Here is a 22,319-nt window from a genome sequence, read left to right on the forward strand (position 1 = left end):
CCTGTATAGCATGTAATCTCTTAAGTCTTTTGGAAAGGTCTAAGTTTCATTTTGTTTCCTTGATTTCAAGGTTGGTGAAGATCTTCGGCAAGATATGTTAGCTTTACAGATGATAAAGATTATGGACAAGATCTGGCTTAAAGAAGGACTAGATCTGAGGATGGTCATTTTCAAATGTCTCTCAACTGGCAGAGATCGAGGTAAATCTAACTGTGTCTTGGTGTCTTTGGGGGGCGGGAGAGGGAGTTTAGAGTATACCTGCCCTAAGGGTCCTGATGCTGGTACACTATGATCTCAGTTGTTTCTAATTTTAGTTTTGCTTTATTGTTTCATTTGCTCATGATTAAATAACTCAGTAAGTAGCCCTCGTAAATGCTTTACAGTAACCAGAGTTACCCATTAATTGACCCAATGATGACTTTATGGTTAGCTTTTGAGTTAAAATTAAGGCCACCTTTAAGTTAAACCAACTGTGATTTTATTTCTGTAAAATAAAATAATGGGGAAAACGTTTTTTTCTACTAAGAACTTCATCTCATTTATTGAATGCGTTTTTGTCCTTACCACATATGTTAAATGTGAATAATGATGGTACTACACTCAAAGAAATATTTTGATAATTAAATGAGATAATGAAGGTAAAACACTCCAGTATCATACATATTAGGTGCTCAATAAATTGCAACTATATCATTATTCCCATTCAACAAATGTTTGCTGCATATCCACCATCTGCAAAATGCAAATAACATGTAGTGCTGATATTTTAGAGGAAAGCAATTGAAGTTATACACAAGTAATCAGAACATGCTTTAGTAAGCTAAAAGCTCTAAGAGAATTACAAAGGCAGTTCTGTAGGGGTTTAAAGGAGAGAAAGATCACCTACAGTGGTGGAAATGAGAAATGCTTCACAGGTTCTAGTCATAGACATCAGGAAGTCACCTGAAAGGTGATCGTATTTAATCATCCTTCTAATATTTGCCATTCAATTTATGCTTAAATGCCTATAATGAAAGGAATTCACTTCATCTCAAGGTAGTCCATTCTGTCCTGGATTGTTCTCATAGCTGTCAAGTTCTTCCTGGTATTTCAGATGAATGGGAACTGACTGCTGGTGTCTTCTAACCATCAGTTCCACTTCTGTTCATAGGCTATCACATAATTAAGTCAAATCCTTCTTCGTGGTGACCAGTATTGTGGCCTCAGACCCTGAGTTCCATATTCTTCACCGATTTGTCACATGTGACTTTAAATTACCTTATCACCTGATTGTTTTCACTTTAAAGGGTTCAAGTGGTTCACAGTCTCTAAGAATGGTACCTGGATTTTGTAGAATGCAGAAGGGTGGACAAAGTGTAACCCGTGTAGAGCTTATTAACAAATAAAACCATTGTACTAACTCCTGCTAAACCATATCTTGGCCATTTTGCAGTTGTACATTTTGAATCTTAGATGCAAGTGTAGGACCATAAAGTCTGCGTTTTGTTACCTGTCATGGAACCTTGTAGTTTGTGTCATGAGCCAATTTGAAGAACATATATTCTGTAGCTTTTGCTAAGTCATTGAAAAACATGTTTATTAAAAGGGCCAAACCCTTCTTGCACATCACTAGAGATCTCCCTTTGGGTAACTGTTAAGTCTTTCGGTATTTTATTTCACTTGGTTACTCATTTACTTCATTGTATTACCAATACTCCACATTTCTCCATTTCATCCATCAGGGCGATATGAAAGCCTTATCACTTTTTTCCTCAAGTTAGAATGTACAAACTTTATCTTGTCAAAAAGGAAATTTGGTCAATGTAAGAATTCTTGATGGTTGTTTTTCATATAAGTCTTATAAGATGGAAGTTGTTTTGTCAAGTAAGATTTCTCAACAATAGCCTACCATCCCATTAGGTTAGTTTTTCCGTCACTCATTTGTTTTATCTAAGTTGAACGTCTGTTTCTTCTTATGGAATCTCATGTAACTTTGGAGGCGATCAGATCACTCTTGTTTTTTATGTTCATAATTAATGATTGAGTGCTTATTTTGTGCCTTGCTCTGTGCTAAGCTTTTGACTTGTGTTATCTGGCTGTATCCTTATTTTCCAAATGAAGAAATCACATCCACATCCTCTCTGAAGTTTTTAACAAGCACCTCAGTCTGTAGTAACCCCTCCCTTTTCCAGAGTCAGCAATTATCTTTAATACTCACCAGACAGTTACTGTATGTTTTATATCTTCCCTACCGGACTGATTGGAAGTTTCCTCAGGTTAGGGACCGTATCTGATTCACAGGTAGTAGTACTTTGTATATCTTAAGAACTTTGGTCCACTGTTTTGTGCACAGTAATTTGTACATATGTATGTTTGATTATGGAATTAGAAGTTTGTATGTATATTAACAATTTGATTAAACATAGTCATAGAATCAAGATGTAGGTACTTGTTGAAATGTAGTCACTGTGAACTATAAACTAGATGAGGCAACAAAACATCAAAGATCCAAATGAATTCATTCTGCCATAAGTGACCAGAGTACTAGTATTATAACCTGGCCCTGCATACTTTTTTTTGGGGGGTGGCCTGGAGTTCTTGGCCTGCTTAGTTTCTTCCAGTCCTTTATCTAAAGCAGGTCTCTGTATCCATATCTTATTTTGATGCCAATGCATCTCCTTGATGTGAATAATATATGCACATAGTAAAATACCATGTAGCATGTAACAGAACAAATTGAAAGGTAAATACCAGTTTCCTCCGACACCTTCATCCCCTATCCTAGGCCTCCTACTCTCAAAATATAGCCACTTATACAGCCCTCTGGGAATATTTTGGGTATATTCCAATATACATAAAGTCTTTCTTTTAAACACAGTTCTCCATTTGGATTTTGTCTTTAGAAACATATTTTTGAGATCTTTCTACATAAGCACGTAGAGATCTACTTCGTTGTATTCGATTGTGTAGGTGTCCGATAATGTATTTGTTTGATGCTTGTTTTAAAGGAATTATGAGGAAAACGAAAAATGAGTTGAAAAATGAATTGTCCAGCCAGGGATATATACCTTAGTTAGGAAGACAAAACATTCACTTGAGACTTACTCATATCACGAGGACAATCGTAATGTTTGTCCCTTTGAAAAGTCTTAATGTTCTCTGAAACACTCTTATTTTGCCTAAATACATAATTCGAGACAGTTTTTTGTGAAGTGGACAGCATGTATCTTATAAGTAATTTCATTAAGGAGGTCAGTGTCATCTAGTTTGTAATTAATATTTTTATTCTTTGTCGGGGGTATCACATGGATATACAGATTAGAGTCGTGAATAGTTAAATTTAACTTCTACATTGTGGGTCTTCTGAAAATAAATAATTTCGATTGCTCCCATTGTCTAGCATGGGCTGGCAGACTTAATTTTTTTTTAATGACAATTGTTAGCTGATGTCTCATGTCAAAGATTGAAAGCTATAAATTTTATAAAGGCTTACTTTTGGAGACATTTTCACATAGCTTAATGTTTTGTCGTTACAGGCATGGTGGAACTAGTTCCTGCTTCAGATACCCTCAGGAAAATCCAAGTGGAGTATGGTGTGACTGGATCCTTTAAAGATAAACCACTTGCGGAGTGGCTGAGGAAATACAATCCCTCTGAAGAGGAATATGAAAAGGTGATTAGCATGTCTCCTTAGTCTAAATAACTTTGTTAAAAATATAATCAAGTGCTTTTATTTTCCAGCTCTGGTGACTAGCCATTTAGTCTAAGTTGTGAAAACAGCATCTTTCTCCAAGTAAAGAAAAGACTATAAAAAGAGAATGCATTAATGGCAGGAATCTGAGTGAAACTGATGCTAAATTATCCAAAAAACTTTCCAAACATGTATTTAGAGGCCAGAAAAACAAAGGTATTTATATAACCCAGAATGTTAAATTTCTGAAAGGCTTGGAAAAAGTTATGGAAATAAGTTAGAGTGGCTGCATTGTGTGGTAGTTAAAAGCGAGATTATGGGTCAGATTCTCTGGGCTTGAATTCAGGTCCCAAGTCACTCACCAGCTATAGAGCCTCAGGCAGATGACTTGACCTTTTGTGCCTCAGTGATCTGTGCCGTAAAATGTTATAGTATATATTATGGTATTACAGTGTATATTATGGATATAAAAATACAGTGCTACCCTGTTTCCCCGAAAATAAGACCTAGCCGGACAATCAGCTCTAATGCATCTTTTGGAGCAAAAATTAATATAAGACCCGGTCTTATATATTATGTTATATGTTATGTTATGTTATGTTATGTTATGTTATGTTATGTTATGTTATGTTATGTACCTGGTCTTAAGACCAGGTCTTATATTAATATTTGCTCCAAAAGACAGAGCTGATTGTCCGGCTAGGTCTTGTTTTTGGGGAAACACAGTATAAGGTTATTGTGAGAATTGAATTAATACATATGAAGTGCTGCATAGAGTAAATTCTGTAATTGATAGCTGTTAAAATTGGAGGAATCAATTTTTAGTTTTTTTATTTTAGTGTACTTTTGAATTACATAAGAGGAAAGGGAACTCTCTTAGGACATAAGGTTCCAATGATCTTAAATTGGCCTAAGGAAGATTTAAGAACACTTTCAATGTCGATGTAAGCTCCCAGCTTTAATGCCATTTGCCTACCTAGTTTATGTCAAATCATTAATGTGTCACATTTGCAGATAAATGCGTACAAATGCTATCTGTTGACCTAAGAAAGTAGAGGAATTTTGTCTTTTGTTGGTCTTCTAAAATGTTTGAGAACACTTTCTTTTCTTTCTTCTTTGTGGCTTGGGGAAAGCAGTGCAGCAGAATCCAATACTTGTTTATAGTAATGTTGGCTCTTTTGTGATTTTCCGGTAACTTGTTTGACACAAAATCATGGTCAAGTAACATGCACTGAGTGTCTTTTATGCATTTGGCTCTTTCATGTGCTTTACTAAGTAAAAGGGAATGTAACATAGTGGAGTCACATTGCCTGGGTTTGAATCTTGGCTCTTCCCCTTAATAATTCTGTGATCTTGGGCAAATAACCTCTGTGTTTCAGTTTCATATGGAAAAAGGCAGAATAACAGTACCTATGTTAATGATTTGTTGTGAGATTTAAATGAGTTAATGTATACATACAACATACGTACATACACACATCGGCACACACATGTACTGGGAGTGTCGAGGGGTGGAGAAAGAGAAACAGTAGTGCTATGCCTGGTTTGTGATAAGTGCTGTGTAAACGTTTGCTATCTTCATCATCAGTAATGATTTTTGAGGGATTATAGAATAAAATTAAACACATAGAGAGCCATATGACTACTCCATTCAGAAATATAGTATCTTGAGAATAAACTAAATGCACATGCTTTAGATAAAAATATTCATTGTATGTATCCTGCTGTATTCTTCTGTGTGATATTATGTTAGCAATTTAATCCCCAGGACAAGTAGGACCAAAGTGGAAGAAGGTCCCCAGCTTTGAGAAACTTAACAAATGACACATAAGGAGTCGCCAAATGGGCAACAAAACACATTAATTATATTGTTGGATGTTTAAAGCTATAAGCTGACTTTCTTTACACATACCCTCCCTACAAGCCAAAAAAAAAAAAAAGGAAAAATACTCTTTTATTCAGATTAATCTTTGTCCCAGTGTTACTGCTTGTGGTAAGAGCCTGTGAGGAGCAGCGTTCCACAAACATGATGCTTCAAATGGGTTCAAAGGCAGCACATACCCTACGAAGGGCCTGGCGGCATCTCTGCCTATTAAAAGACAAAAGCTAGACAGAAGGGACAGTAACCACCTTTAGAAGGGTGTTTTGTTTTGAAATATGAAAAGGCTGGCTTTTGTTACCATTACCCAGTTTATAAGCTGTTGAGAAAGTGCATTACAATAGTGTTTTCAAAGAGCGATGAATTACTTTGATCTTTGTAAGCCTGCTTCCTTTATAAATATTTTTTTTTCTAAAAATAATTTTATGTCTTTATTATCTAGGCTTCTGAGAATTTTATCTATTCTTGTGCTGGATGCTGTGTAGCCACCTATGTTTTAGGCATCTGTGATCGACACAATGACAATATCATGCTTCGAAGCACAGGACACATGTTTCACATTGACTTCGGGAAGTTTTTGGGCCATGCACAGATGTTTGGCAGCTTCAAAAGGTACTGAGGTTGTTGTCGTTATTTCTGTTGTTGTTGCTGAAGAAAAGAGGCGCTTCCTCGTTCACAAGTTAATGTCCCAAACCTTGCCTTTTTTCTTGCTGTTCTTTGCCTTGTAGCTCCCTTTGAGCATAACTGGGGATGAAAAAGCCCTGAGAGGACATTACCACAAGAATGAGTGTGTGTGTGTAACCTTTGCTGAAGTGAATTAAAGTGTATTTTATTTTATCTAGTTTCTGGTACCTATTGGAAATGTTCCCATTTGTATAATGGCAATGAGTATAAAATTTTTCTCTCTGTATATTTGTAACTACTGTTTGATCTTTATGTGGGCGTGTGGATGTATAAATAGCACCTTGGGAAAAAGTTTCATATGTAAGTTCTATCTAAATACTGAGATTATATGATGACTTTCCTGAAAATGAGAATTTTCAAGAGTTATGCCAATTCAAAACTGCCTGATGCTAAGTTTCCCGGTTGGAAATGGCTGTGGCTCGGGTAGCTTAGTTCAATAACTGTGTAATAAGAGCAATAGCACTGTTTCAGTATCTTCTCTAAATAATACTTTGTGTGTACTTCCTTTTTAAATAGGGACCGGGCTCCTTTTGTGCTGACCTCTGATATGGCGTATGTCATCAATGGGGGTGAAAAGCCCACCATTCGTTTCCAGTTGTTTGTGGACCTCTGCTGTCAAGCCTACAACTTGATAAGAAAGCAAACAAACCTCTTTCTTAACCTCCTTTCACTGGTAATTCTGTTCTTTAGAAGCACTTAATTTTATATTAATGCTTCCGTGTTTCAATATCTAAAAAAGGAAATTTGTGATTTTGAAATAAAATTTTCTATAGTTTCAAATGTCAGATATATTATTAACAACATATTTAAAAACTGCTGCTATGTGAGACACACCAGACACCATTTATAGAAAATACAAAAAACAAGTCACAAGAGTAGTTCCCCTGCAGGTGAGGAGTGACAGTAACTGAAAGGGACCCTGAGGGCGTCATCTGGGATGCTGGTAGATGTTCTGTGTCTTAATCTGGGTGTGTTCATATTGTGGACATACATTAAGTAAAAAGTACAAACGAATGAAAACCTGCTTTGATTATTGTGACTGAAATTGATGTGAAAACAGAGTACTAGACAAAATGTCTGGTATTATTCCATAACACAGCTATTATTCCATAAACTGACTTCGTGACTTCCAGCAGTTGACTTCTTTGGCCTCAATTTTGTTCATTTATAAGAGAATCACTTAGGTTTCTAAAACACTAACAAACTCCTCAAAACTGTGATTGTTTTTGTTTGCTTTCATTCTGATTACCTGGCCAGCTTTTAAGGAAGGGTGGGGAACAAACTTTTAAAAAATTCAAGTCACAAAGTAGTTTTTCTCTCTATATATAGATGATTCCTTCGGGGTTACCAGAACTTACAAGTATTCAAGATTTAAAATATGTCAGAGATGCGCTTCAACCCCAAACTACAGATGCAGAAGCTACAATTTTCTTTACTAGGTAAGGCATATTGAAGTATATTAGAGCAGGTCCATACAGTTCAGCTTTGATTGGTTTTCTTTAGTATAAACAAATACTATAGATCAAAAAGCTGATTCATAGGAAAACACTGATTTACAGTATTAGCAAATAGAGTGTTAAAAATTTATTTACTGAATAAGTTTAAAGGATTTACAACAGCATTTTAAAAAATAAGTCATTTCTCTCGAATATGATCTCAAGCTTTATTTAGTATATAATTTAAATTATAAACATCCCATTTATGAACTATTTCTGTGAAGGTTTTTTCCCCCTCAAATGGTATCTGTACTAAATTTATTTTTGAGGATTCTGCCAGAACAGATTTCATGGATACCTTAAGTGCTAAAAACATCAAACTACAACACTACTGCAGTAAATTTACTACTCTGCTGTAGTAAATTGTTATTATATAACATAGTACTTGAAACACTTATACCAGTGATTGCATTTGAACTTGTCATTATTGCTTTAAAGGCAGGGCTTCCTGGGAGATCTGTTCTGTCTGCTGACCTTGCTGGTCACTGGCTGGTGGAACCACCTCATTATAATGCCACAGCAGAGAGGGGCGTATGAGCTCACGTTCTTTTCTTTCCTTTTTCTCTTGCCTTCTTCCTCTCAGTGGAGAAGAGGTAGAAAACACTGACTGGACTTCTCTAGTTTCAAGAGTCTGGGCTGAATTGAATTGAAGGAAGCCGACTTTTGTATAGCCTTCCAAACTAATCCTGATAATTTAGGTATTGATGGGTTTCGTTTTGTTTTTTGTTTTTTAAGAGCTTTGTTGGCTCCCCTGGGCAAAGCTGTACAGCAAGCATATATTAGACCGCTTGGTCTGCCATAACAAAATGCCTTCAACAGGAGGCCTAGACAACAGAAATTTATTTCCTCACAGTTCTGGAGGCTGGGAAGTCCAAGATCAAGGTGCTGGCTGAGGCGTTTCCTGGTGAGGGCTCTACCTTATAGACAACTGACTGCCTTCTCCCTGTTTTTTTCACATGAAAGAGGGAGATACAAAGCAAGAACGCCTGAGCTTTCTTGTCTCATCTTTTAAGGACACTAAGCCTATTGGAGCTGGACACCCTGGTGACATAATTTTAACATTAATTACTCACTCCATAATGGCCCCATGGGGTTGGGGCTTCAACATAGGAATTTGGGGGGACACAAGTGTTCAGTCCACACATAGCAAGGCAAAAATCTTTGTGTGAGGTTCTCTCACTTCTGTTTTTGGATCTCTTTTCTTTCTGAGACGTCTTGTTTCCTTTCCGTGCCTAAAATGTTTTATGCAGGCCCTCCTTCCAAATTTATCTCCACCAAACTCCCCATCCTGCCAAATCTTCTTTTCCCAACTGAGGGATGTTATGATTATCTGAAGAAGGACACTGATACCAGATTCTACCACTCTGCTGTTTAATAGAAAAGGTGTTTGTTTTTTTTTATTTGGATTACTCTGGATGCTTCCTTCTACACCTGTTTAATTGTCACATACCCTGTTTATTACAAGGGAACGAAATAATGAAATCATCTTTTTGGCATTATACCAATCATATTCTGTCCCTAATAGCTTTTTAATTAGTATTGGACCCCAGAGGCCTCAAGATATCCAAACCTCATTTCTTGGAGACAGTGGGATGGGATGGAAAAGAGACTTCTGTGCTAACATTTTTTTGTTGGGGTGAGACATATTTTCATGGGTTTTTGGCCTATTGAACAAAGGGAATCCCTGGCAGAGTGAGAATCTGCTTAATATTTTAAAAGGAATGAAAGTGTTTTTCATCTTCTATTATGTTAAAAGAATTGAGCATGTGTTCTCATGAACATTTACTGTTAACCCATTTTCTGGTTATTTTGTAGGCTGATTGAATCAAGTTTGGGAAGCATTGCCACAAAGTTTAACTTCTTCATTCACAACCTTGCCCAGCTTCGTTTTTCTGGTCTTCCTTCCAATGATGAGCCCATCCTTTCATTTTCACCCAAAACATACTCCTTTAGACAAGATGGTCGAATCAAGGAGGTCTCTGTTTTCACTTACCATAAGAAATACAACCCAGATAAACATTACGTAAGTTTGATTTAGGTACTTGGAGAGACTCATGCCTGCATTTTTGTTGTCCTTTCTTGCTTCCTTTACTGACTCTGCTGAAGTTTCAAGCATTTTTTCTTTTCATACTTCTCTTCCATGGATGGTCCAAAAATAAATAAATGTACTTGGAGCATCCCTAATTTGCTCCAAAATCATGAGGGACAAATGATATTCTTTTGGGGCAAGACTAAAAGGGTAGTACTTAACTGTTTTGCTTTTTCTCCTTCCTTCAATTTCCTCTTGATTCCAAAGGTGAAGCTTGCTCATTGTAACAAACTCAACCAATATAGAAGCATATAAAACAACAATCTTACATTCTCATTCTACTCTCTAGGGATGAAGTATTACTCACACACATCTCTCTCTCTCACACACACACAGTTTGTTTTTGAAAAACAGGATCTTCAGTGCACTTTTCCATACCCACCAATAGTGTAGCATTATCATCATTTTTTATGTTATTTTTCACCCTTGTGTTAATATTTTGCAGCCCTGACAGTCTTTAAATTTTTGACAAATTTTAGAAAGCGACTTCACTATTATTTTAAATTTTGCCTATTGTATTAGTAGTAAAGTTTTGTGTTTATTGAGTATTTTATCCTAACACCATTTTACTGTGCAGTCCGTATCCACCTGCCACCAATGACTTATCATGCCACCTTTAACTACACTACGTATCTATGTAAATAAATGTATATATATTTACTTCTATCTGTCTGTCTGTCTGTCTGTCTGTCCCTGAATTCATTTCTTCAGTAGGTATATCTGACTCTTTATGCACAGCATTTTACTCTTTAAAGTACTGTGACTTTATAAGTTTAAATATCCAGTAAGATAAGTTTTCCCTCATAACCCAGCTGCCATAAATTTTGCCTTTTTTCTCATTTACCCTTAAATGAACTTATTAATATTTTCATTGGAAATGTACTAAATTTATAAATTTGGGAAGTACATTTATTATACTTAATCCTGGAAATCAAATGACTCTCACTTTCCAGTCCTTGTTTCTATATGTTACAATGGTTAAGGTCACTCTTAGAATGTAGTTAGATGTGATATAAATTATGATGAGTTTTTTATTTGCTGTTTCCTATTGGTGACATATATTACCAAGTTAAAAGCACTGGTATTACATATAATAGTAAACCTGTAGATTTTCTGTCTGGAAAGGTTTTATTATGATTCTAATGTGTTTGGGTGTGGTTTCTTTTCAGATTTATGTAGTCCGAATTTTGAGGGAAGGACAGCTTGAGCCCTCATTTGTGTTCCGGACATTTGACGAGTTTCAAGAACTTCACAACAAGCTCAGTATTATATTTCCACTTTGGAAGTTACCAGGGTATGTTCTCATCTATGTACTTTAGTCGTTTTTTATAGGAAACTATTTATTTAGTATCAGGTGTAAGTCAGAAGCTTTGTGTTAACAGTAAAATACTGTGGACCATGTGACTTATTTTCCTTTGTATCACAGTACTAGCCATAGACAAGGAACTGTAAGTTTTTGTTGAATGAGTAAATGAATAAATGATCAAGATTTTAAACTTAAATTGTGGGATTTTCCATCTTTCTAATTTTATTTGCTGCTTTAAATTTGTTATCTCTACCACAATAAACAACACAAGATAATAATTTGGAACTTTGGTTTTAAAAAATCAGATTTTAAATCACTGTAGAAATAATCTAAATGGTCATACTGAGCTCCTCTAAAAAGTAAAAAGCTGAGGCATTGAGACTTAATTAGAATCGTAGTGCTTAGTTTTGTATCTGATATTCTTTGGAAATCCTCAGTTTTAATGTAGTATAATGACCAATAGATTTCCTGTATCAAGTTGCTCATATTCTTCTCAGACTAGATTTCTAAAGTAAAAAGGCAGCAAAGTGGGTATCAGTTTATTTCCATATGCAGTCTCATTTTCCCACAGCCACCACAATAGGCAGAGTTAGGATTGTCTTGATTTGGGCTGTATGTCATTTGTGGGTTTTACTGGTCTCTACGATAGCTATGGCTAATTGAGTAATTATTATTTTGGAGGATAAGATCTACCTCCAAAATCATTCATAAAATATTTGTGAATGATTAGTCTTGAGAAGAAATAAGTAGAAAATAAGTAATAAATACAGCAAATTATCAAAACCATGTACTTTTTGTACCAGGGTTCATAAAAGAATGATGGGGTATTTGAGCTATTTCATCTCCAGTACTTTGAAATCACAAAATTTACTTTATAGTGTATTAAGACTCTACTTTGTATTTAAATATATAAAAAGTATATAAAAATATATAAAAGTATTTCTAAGTAAATACTGTACTTGATTCTATAAACACATCCAGATGAATTAATTTAAATCCCACTGCTTATTGTTTTTCTTTTGTAGCTTTCCTAATAAGATGGTTCTAGGAAGAACACACATAAAAGATGTAGCAGCCAAAAGAAAAATTGAATTAAACAGTTATTTACAAAGTTTGATGAGAGCTTCAACAGACGTAGCAGAGGTGAATGTCCTACCTGAAAAATAAATTGTATTTTTGTGCTATATAATATTTAAACTAATGGATCTCTTTCCTCTTCTATCTTAGTGTGATCTTGTTTGTACTTTTTTTCACCCTTTACTTCGTGATGAGAAAGCTGAAGGAATAGCTAGGTCTGCAGGTGAGATTTTTTTTTTCTCTTTAATGATAGTTCATGGCTTCCCTATGGCCTGCAAGTCTGTAACTTCTCAGTGGATGTGGAGAGTAACAGTAGGGTTACTGGCTGTGGTTCATTGAAAATGAGGAGGGTATTCTTGCTAAGGCAGTGTATTTCTAGATAAATACAACTTCCCTAATATTACTAAGTATGTATCCAATGGCGAGGTTCTTTACCCTTTTTTTAACCTCATATGTTATGGTCCTGGAGTTAAAGCAAAAATTTTTTGTTGCAGCTTGAACCACTGCAAGCAAGATAAAATTAAAGATGAACACATTTATATTTTCAGATGCAGGTCTCTTCAGTCCAACTCCAGGCCAAATAGGAGGAGCAGTGAAATTATCTGTCTCTTACCGAAATGGTACTCTTTTCATCATGGTGATGCACATCAAAGATCTTGTGAGTGATTACAAATAATGATGATTATAGAGGAAACCCATCCCTTGGTAAGAAGCATTACTGTTAAGGGAATGCTTTTCTTTATAGGTTACTGAAGATGGGGCCGACCCAAATCCATATGTCAAAACATACCTACTTCCAGATACCCACAAAACATCCAAACGTAAAACCAAAATTTCACGAAAGACTAGGAATCCAACATTCAACGAAATGGTAAGTTAAAATCATTTCTAAAAAATTCCTAGATTTTTGTTTGAGATTCAAAATTTTATACACTTTAAATTTAAAATTTTTAGGTATTGGTTGCTGAACTATTTATTGTACTAGTAAAGCACATCAATAGCAGTCCAATGGCATTTAACACAGTGATGCAGATTTGAACCTCAGTCATAGACCTTAGGTTTTAAGAAGATCTTAGGGGCCATTATTCATCTGCTTTTCCAGTGCTTGAACCCCTCCTACACCATTTTTCAGAAGGGATGTCCAATCTGTGCTGAAATACTTCCAGGCTATCCAGTTTGCTTGGGGCAGCTCCAGCTCTTAGGTTATTTTTTATACTGACCTGTAATCTTCCCTCCCTGTATGTTTGCCTCTGTGGATCTCAGTTGTATCTGTTGGAACCACACAGAACTATTCTTTTCCTACTTCTACATTGCAGCTCTTCACATAATTGAAGTTGAAATGCCCTTCCTGTTTATTCTTTTAAAATATCTTCAGAATCTTCACCTTTGCTTTATAGGATGTAGTTTCAAAATCATCCTCCTTCTAATTTGTTGTGGTCTGTGAGCAGCCCTCTTAAACAGAGTGCTCCAAACCGAAAACAGTAAACAAAGCACCAACTGAACTGTGTGGAGCAGAACCGTGACTTTGCTCAGCTACTCAGGGTCAGCGTAGATGGCTCATCTATTAAAACCCACTAACCTTTAGTCAAGTACTTCGTTAGGATAAACACCGCATTATTTGTGTACATTGACATTACATCCACACAAAATGTCTGAATAGAGATCTGAGAGCAAATAATTCTGAATATTCATCAAGGTTATTAAAATCACAGCATATCCTGTCAGCCCTTTAAAAGCATATAAAACATTAGGTGAAGACCAACTGGTATTATTCTGGAAAAGTAGTATTGGCTTTTTTCTAGTTAGTATTGTACTTTCAAGAAAATGAAATGTAGTCATTTTTTTAGTTCTTGTAGTCAGTGAGAAGGACTATATTAAGGAGATGTTTCTCAGCACTTATGGTGAGGCTTTCTTGAGGGAAAAGAAAAGAATTCTAAGTGTTGAATGTGGTGTGTGAAACTCCAGATTCACTGTAAACTGAATTTATAGTTGATGAGTTTGCACTGAATTATGGATAACCCCAAAATTATCATTTCATAGTATATAAAGTCCAACAGAAAAAAGACAGCAAAAGGAAAATTTATTTCATTTTCTGTAAAGTAATTATAATTATGCTATCCCAGCTGCTTGCTTCCTTCCAGTCTCCTTTTCCATCTATCATCTTAATGCATGCTGCCATGTAATTTCTTTTCTCTTCCCCATACCTCCATCTCAGGAAAACCATGTTTTTAGTTTTTAGTCAATAATAATTTTCTACTTTGTGCATTGCTATGTGAGATACTCTGAGGCATGTGAATACAATCCAAGACTCCTGAAATACATCAAAAATATGAGACAAATTCCACCAGATATGTTGTAATCAATGTCATTAATTGTAGTCACTGTCTGATTAATAATCTCATTTATATTTTTACTTAAAATAATCCAAGAAACCAAACAAATAATTTGTAACTTCTTGTTTCTTTTTGCCTTTGCTGTAGCTTGTGTACAGTGGATATAGCAAAGAAACATTAAGACAGAGAAAACTTCAACTGAGTGTACTCAGTGCAGAATCTCTGCGGGAGAATTTTTTCTTGGGTGGAATAACCCTGGCTTTGAAAGATTTCAACCTGAGCAAAGAGACGGTTAAGTGGTATCAGCTGACTGCAGCAACCTGTTTATAAGCTAGTGAATTTCTGAGCTTTGGAAACACGAATAGTTATAAACATGTGCGCGCACACACACACACACACACACACACACACACTTGAGAGCTTTGTATAGTATTTTTATACTTGGACAGAAATTGTAAAGTAAATGAACTTGCTACATTTCAGCACGTGTTGGACCAACAGTCACATAACTAACTTTTATGAATTTGTTAAAGATATTGCCATTTTTAAGTCATTAGATATTAGTAGAATGCTATAAACCCTAAACTTAATATATATTAAGTCCTGAAAAAGACTTTGAGTTGGTGAAGGATTTAATCCTCTCTTGAGTAATTCAGCGTCATAGCTTTAGTTTGGTCTAGTTTGCGTTGTTTCTTACACATTCACAGCATGTTTGTTTTCGTGTTTTTGCACCTTCTACAGCCTTTACCACTGTGCATGTTTGCAAACACCAAAGGACGGGATGGTGCAGGGTGTTACCATAAAATGCAGCTGCTGTTCACAGGGCTGACAAGCAAAGCACAAACAATAGATCGTTATGTTAAGAACTACTAAGTAGTTGATAGAAGTAGGGGGAAATAATACTGATTTTTATTATTCATGTCTTTAAAGCCCTTGTCAGAATTAAGTGCCAATCACTGAAGTTGTAAATAATGGTGCCTTAACTTCACGGGCTTCCTTGGCACTTCCTTCTGAGTTTTCTTTCCTGACTTGATAAATAATTAGTAGTTTTCACTCGCTTTCAACTTACCCAACACAGGAAATTATGTATATTTACTAATGTTTTTCCCATAGAAAGACCATTTTCTCTGTTTCTGATGTGTGACTTAGTTAAACAGTCAGCCATTTGATTTGTGTTTTTGTTGTCCAGTAACTGAATGAGATTCATTGGTGTAGCTGTACACTAAATTCCATCATTCCGTTATAGTCCTACATTTATTCCTAGGAGTGTGAGTTGCAGTTCGGTAGTTCCACTTCCATGTATCTTTACTCCACTCCTGCATTAAACAAGTGAAAATTGTTTACCCATTTGCCCATTCCTGTTTGGTAGAACAAGAGGCCCAGGACAAGAATTCCAGGGTCCAGACTGAATTTTAATGTAGACTTTGATGGCAGAGTTTGTCTTGTAAGGTGTCTTACTGACATTTGTAAACATTGTACATTCACGTAAATTACTCAGTGTAATGTGATTCAGAATCATAAGGGACATGATTGAAATTATTCTACAGTAACCATTAAGAATAAGATTGGTTTTTATTAGTTATTCATTCAGCTTCACACATAGTTATGTATATACTATATTAATTCTCATGGCTAAAATAGAAATTCACTTTTTAAATTAGAGATTGTAGCAATTGAGGTGCTGTGAGATAACTGACAAAATATGCAGTGAACAATACCAAGAAAGGACAATTCAGTTGTCCAGAACAGAATTTTTACAAACTGTACAAATGTTTAATGAAATTGGTGATACCTGCAGAGCAGAAATACAAGAGCTGAGGATGAATCAATGGGACGGGCTTTAAAAAAACAAACTTGAAATTTTTGGTGCCTAACACTAATGGTCCATTTGTAGGAAACCCTGTGAGTATGCCATATGAATATCACCACCGTTTAGTTTCTTTTTCTACATATAGTTCACATTTTCTTAAAGTGTGTAAGTACCTTTGCAAATGTAAAAAATTCCTAGATAGTTTCATTTAAACTTCTGAGACCTAATTCCATTCCATGAGTTGTCACTTAGCCACTGTAAAAAGAAAGTACGGTTTTGGCAAAAGGTCATTGTTAATTGGATTCAATGTACACTGCGTATTTGCAGTCTGTTACTGCAGTGTCTCTGAGCACAAATAATAGAACTAGAAAATGTGATGTCACTTTTCAATGACAAGAAATCTGAATTCTTATCTAAAAATGTATATTGTGATTAGTACTGTACAGTTAACGGAGTTCAGAACAAGTGGTAATGTTTTCTCTTAATTTAACTCATTTTGTGCATTTTTTGGTCATAAAAATACCACACACACACTTAACATATATTTTAATATAAGTTATTTCTTTGTGAAATGCTAATCTTCAGCTCTTACCAAAAAAAAAAAAAAAAAAAAAGGGACAGAGGCGCCTCTTTGCACTACTACTATCAATAGATTTTAAATCAGTTGGGGTTTTTTTACAGTTTTTTAAAGCTTGCATTAAAGTAAATCAAACAAAAGTTTAAACAAACTGGCCAAGACACTAATTTTTATGTATACTCACAAAGTTTTATATCTATCTTTATCGAGTAAAAATAATTATGCTACATGTAAGTCCTGCACCAGAAGAATTCTTTCCTCTTGCAGTGCTTTGGGATTTGAAAATAATGGTTTACTCCAAGAACCTATTATTTTCTCTACTGAGGAACCCAATGTAGAACTTGCACTGACATTCTTATTACTGCCTTTATAAGAATCAGTAGGTATCTAAATGTTAAGGCATGAATGATCTTTGATATTATTTTATCTTTTCAAATTAAAGTTGTATAAAAGTTTCAAAATCTTGCCTTAAATGGGATAACTATTTTTTCTAGGATTCAAGTAATGTGGCATTTAAAACAGAAAACAGTCAATTTTGATACTTAGAGTTCAGATTAAAAAGGACTAAAGCGGCACTCTATAATCAACAGATTTACTTACATGCTATTTTACTAGCAGTGCAAATATGAATGAATATAGCAGTTAGTCTCATCTATAAGAACCAAATACTTTCGTTATATTAAAGTAGTGAATAAAGATGTATGATATTTTTATTAATGCCTTGAATATATTCAGTGGACTGAATGTGACTTTGTAACTGTACTATGATTGTATTAAAATATTTCTGGAATAAAGGAACTCGGCTATAATTTCATTTCTCGTTGACATGTTAACGTTTTTGGTTCCAAACTTTGAGCTCACTGTTGGTGTTCTTTGCATCTCACCCAGGAGTTTATTAGGTTCAAATAATCCTGAATTTCAGAACTGGGCTGTCAGTTGCCCCTAAAGATGTCCAATTAGAGTGCCTGATTTCTAAGTGTGGTTCTTTGAAGGTCTGCATTGCCACTTTCCTAGAGCCTCCTCACCGTTTCATAGAAGTGAAATGCTTCAGTGAGTATGGTCCCTGGCTTTTGGTAGTTTATTTAAATATTAAATAATGCAGTAACAGCCATGTTATAGACATATCTACACAACGGGGAAATGTCGATTCTTCTACCGTAACATGTGAAAGGGCCCAGAGACCATGAAGAGCAATAACTTAAACAATTAGAGCCAGTTTTTTGGGAGTGATGAACTCAGTTAATGTCAAAAAAAAAAAATTATTTCACTCTTTTGAAACTCTTTATCGTGCAAATTTTATACATACTGTGTACAAGTATACAAAATTAGACAACAGTATAATGAATTCCACAAATGAATCCATCATACACCTTCAATAGTTATCACCTTGGAGCTGATCCTATTTGATCTATATTAACTAGGATGTGCCTAGGTGTAGATATTATTATTTTTTTCTATCTAGGATTCTTAAATCGATCAGTAACATCAGTTCTGAATAATTTATAATAATACGACTTCTCCAATTCACTACTCTTCAACTGTTTAACTCATCATTGAATTTTTAATTTTGGTTGTTGTATTTTTCATTTCTAGAACAACTATTTGGTTATTTTATTTGTTTGAATCATGATCCAGGAAAGACACAAGGCTGACAAAATCAATAGGAAAATAAAAGTTTTTCAACACATGGTGCTGGGACAATTAGATAACCGCAAAAGAATGAAGTAGGACTCTTACAACATATAAAAAATTTGGTTCAAAGTGGATCAATGATCTAAACTTAGCTAAAATTATACTCTTAAAAGAAAACATAGGTGTCCATCTTTTTTTTCCCCTCCTTCTTTCGACTCCCCACCTTCCCTCAAGCCGGTGTTTCTCAGTCTAGTTGTGTAGGTCACAGCTCTCTGGCCCATGCTGGTATTAGGAGCCTTGCGCTCCCTCTGGCTGAGACAGTCAGTCGCCAGTCATTGGCTCAAGGCAGCCCAGCTCCAGGGAGAGCTGTTGTTCACAATCTTAGCTGTAGAGGGTGCAGCTCACTGCCCATGTGGGAATCGAACTGGCGACCTCAGTGTTAGAAGCCGGGCGCTCCAACCACCTGAGCCACCAGGTCGGCCCCATCTTTTTAACCTTGGATTAGACAGGTTTCTTAAGTATGACATAAAAAGCACAAGCAACGAGAAAAAGTAAAAAGACAACTCACAGAATGGGAAAGAAAAGTCACGAGTCATATATCTGATAAGCATGTGATATCTAAAATGTATAAAGAACTTAAAACTCAACAGCAGAAAGCCAACCCAATTTCTACAAAGGCAAAAGACTGAATAGACATTTCTTCAAAATGGCTAATAATCACATGAAAAGATGCTCAACCTCATTAGTCATTAGGAAAATACAAATCAAAACTACAATGAGTTACTAATTCCTACCCACTAGGATGTAGAGAAATGTATTTTGTTTATCTTGGAGCCCCTATTCACTGTGGGAGTGTAAAACTGCAGCTGCTGTGGAAAACAGTTTGGCAGTTCTCAAAAAAATGACCTCTCACCCAGCAATTCATATATTGTGTGTGTGTATAAAATCTCAAGGAAATTGAAAACAGGTACTCAAATTCTTGTACATGAATGTTCATAGCATTATTTATGGCCCAAAAGTACATACAAGCCAAATGTCCATCAACAGATAAAATGTGACACATCCATATAGTGGAATATTCAGCCATAAAAAGGAAGAGCAGTGATCCTGCTACACCATGGATAAATCTTGATATGCTAGGGAGAAACTACACACAAAAGGCCACATACTATCTATTGCATTAACTATATGAAATATCTAGAATAGGCAAATCCATAGAGACAGAAAGATTAGTGGTTGCCAGGGACTATGGGGGTGAGGAGACAGATGAGTAATTGCTTAAAGAATACGAGGCTGCTCTTTGGGGTAATGAAAACTCTGGAGTAAGTGGTGATGGTTGCACAATATTGTGAATGTACTAAAAGCCACTGAATTGTACACTTTAAAATGGTTAAAATAGCAAATTTTATGGTATGTGAATTTTACCTTTAAAGATCATAAAATCCATTTTTTAAAACCATTTGATCACTGAACCTCTGCCTTTTAGAAATGTGTTAACAGTGGTTCATGTAGTAAAATTATAACTTTCCCCTTTTTTATCTTTAGAAAATCAGAAGGTCCCAGTTTACAAAAGAAGTTCTCAGAAAAGTATGTCACATAAAGGCCACAGGGCATGGCTTAATATTAATAGAAGGTAAATACCACTTGATTAAAATTCAACTACATATTTTATCTATGATGATATTGATACAAACATGGCCAGATAAGGTGAATTAAAAACTAGTGGAGGGCTCAAACATGACAACCAAACAAAAAAACCTGAAATAACGTAATTCCTATTCCATGAATAAATATTTTTCAACATTTCTATATCCTTATTAGAAAAGTCATGTGGTGTTTTAATAGCTGTGGGTTTTTTTTGTTTTTGTTTTTAACCAGAGTGGTATTCTCAAAACAATCCAGTACTGGTGTTGGTTATATTATAGACATCCCTCAATCTTTCCACTACCAGACAAGTGTGATGATAAATCAGGGCTGAGGGCAAATCATTCCAGCAATGCTTAAAAAAACTCATGTAATTAAATAACTGACCTGATCCAAATCACACACAGGTGTACTGTAATCCAGGTCTAGATTGCCAAATTTTACTCTTCCCACTATCTTTGACCGCCTCCTGAAATAAAGTTGGTAGTCTAGATATCCTCATATGGAGATCAAATTACTTAGGTTTGTAAGTGCCTAACTCCCTGCCTGCCAGGCAATGTTCTGGGTGCTGGAGGTAAAAGCAATGAACAGTCTATTCTCAGGGTTCAAATTTTATTGGAGGCAGACAACCAAACAAGCAACTAGAAAGGAAAATGTCAGATTCGTGTGCTATGAAGATAATCAATAGGATATTGGAAAGGAGGAGGATTACTTTAGAATCTAAAGTTTAGATGGTCTTTCTCAGGAAAGGCCTGAGATGACAGAGGCCAGGGGGTTGGATTGTATTGTAAATGCACTGAGAAAGTATAGGAGGGGTTACTCAGGGGAGTAATAAATTGTCCGATTTCTGTTTTTAAAAGATCACTGACTGCTAGATGGAGAATGGGTTATGTGTGTTTGGGGTGGGGACATGAGTAAAGCACAAACAGCTGGGATACCACTGAGTTGCCCATATGAGAGCGGGTGGCTTGGATTGGGGATAGCAGTGGAAATGGAGAGAAGTGAATGTATTTGTGATACATTTTTGTGGTAGAGCTGAGATGACTCTCTAAAGGGAATTAAAAAGGAAAAATCAAGACTCCAAGGTTTGTGGTTTGAGCAAATGGATAGCGTTTAACTGAAAAGGGACTTGGAGTAGGTAGGTAGGGGTGAGGGTTGGGAGTTGGAGCCCTGTTAAAACCTATTCCATATCTGGGCTGAAGATGTAAATTTGGCTAACAATAAGAAAGCATCTGGGCCGGCCCTGTGGCTCAGACGGTTACAGCTCCATGCTCCTAACTCCGAAGGCTGCCGGTTCGATTCCCACATGGGCCAGTGGGCTCTCAACCACAAGGTTGCAGGTTTAATTCCTCGAGTCCCGCAAGGGATGGTGGACTGTGCCCCCTGCAACTAGAAACGGCAACTGGACCTGTAGCTGAGCTGTACCTTTCACAACTAAGATTGAGAGGACAACAACTTGACTTGGAAAAAAAGGCCTGGAAGTACACACTGTTCCCCAATAAAGTCCTGTTCCCAAATTAAAAAAAAAGAAAGCATCTTTGCTAGGAAAAATAGATTACCCAATTTGAATGAAATTCTTAATGCTTTAGAAAGTGATTCATCAAATAATAGTGATCGGTTAAAAGAGCAGTGGAGGGGGGATGTTTTAGTACCTAGAGTTTCTTTCAAAGTCTCACCAGTTACTTCAAACTTGTCGGTAGTCATTTATTGATTTCACCTCCCTCCCTCCTTCCGGTCTGTTTTTGAACAAGCCCCTCATTTGCCCACTCTTTCAACGCATTCCTTCCTACCAGCACTGAGTCAGTCTTAAGAGTTTCAATGGCAGTTCTTTTTACCAAGAAGTTCAAACTCCTCAATATCTCCATCATCCTGAACACTTCCCTTCATTCACCTCCTTATATCTAGCTCCTGCCTTTGCAATCTTATTCCCAAAGCTCCTCCCGGTTCAACTCTCAAGCACGCGCGGCTCCGTGAGGCTTTACCCAACACTCCTCCCCACCAAGCCAAGCACCACACAGCCGGGTGCAAGGAAGTGTTGGAGGGGTGCCAGGTGGGGGTGGATAGGGGGTAGGGGCCCGCCAGTGCCTGCTTTAAATTCCTGGGCTGGTACTTCCCCGTGGTC

The 22,319-nt window shown here is 36.1% G+C and overlaps 1 protein-coding gene across 1 annotated transcript in view; it reads left to right on the forward strand.

The window, feature by feature from the left end:
* The window catches only part of PIK3C2A (phosphatidylinositol-4-phosphate 3-kinase catalytic subunit type 2 alpha), a 92,837-nt gene extending 75,879 nt beyond the window's left edge, over positions 1-16,958 (forward strand). Inside the window, exons 22-33 of the mRNA XM_033120179.1 lie at positions 71-200; positions 3,516-3,652; positions 5,992-6,161; positions 6,750-6,906; positions 7,563-7,672; positions 9,545-9,752; positions 10,988-11,112; positions 12,150-12,267; positions 12,352-12,424; positions 12,750-12,859; positions 12,947-13,072; positions 14,682-16,958. Of these exons, the coding sequence (XP_032976070.1) occupies positions 71-200; positions 3,516-3,652; positions 5,992-6,161; positions 6,750-6,906; positions 7,563-7,672; positions 9,545-9,752; positions 10,988-11,112; positions 12,150-12,267; positions 12,352-12,424; positions 12,750-12,859; positions 12,947-13,072; positions 14,682-14,864 (1,647 nt within the window). The 3' untranslated portion in view covers positions 14,865-16,958. The remainder of the gene's footprint in view (positions 1-70; positions 201-3,515; positions 3,653-5,991; positions 6,162-6,749; positions 6,907-7,562; positions 7,673-9,544; positions 9,753-10,987; positions 11,113-12,149; positions 12,268-12,351; positions 12,425-12,749; positions 12,860-12,946; positions 13,073-14,681) is intronic.
* The last annotated feature ends 5,361 nt before the right edge of the window (positions 16,959-22,319 follow it).

Source organism: Rhinolophus ferrumequinum, chromosome 11 (genome assembly GCF_004115265.2).
Source record: "Rhinolophus ferrumequinum isolate MPI-CBG mRhiFer1 chromosome 11, mRhiFer1_v1.p, whole genome shotgun sequence".
In the NCBI taxonomy this organism is placed as follows: domain Eukaryota; kingdom Metazoa; phylum Chordata; class Mammalia; order Chiroptera; family Rhinolophidae; genus Rhinolophus; species Rhinolophus ferrumequinum.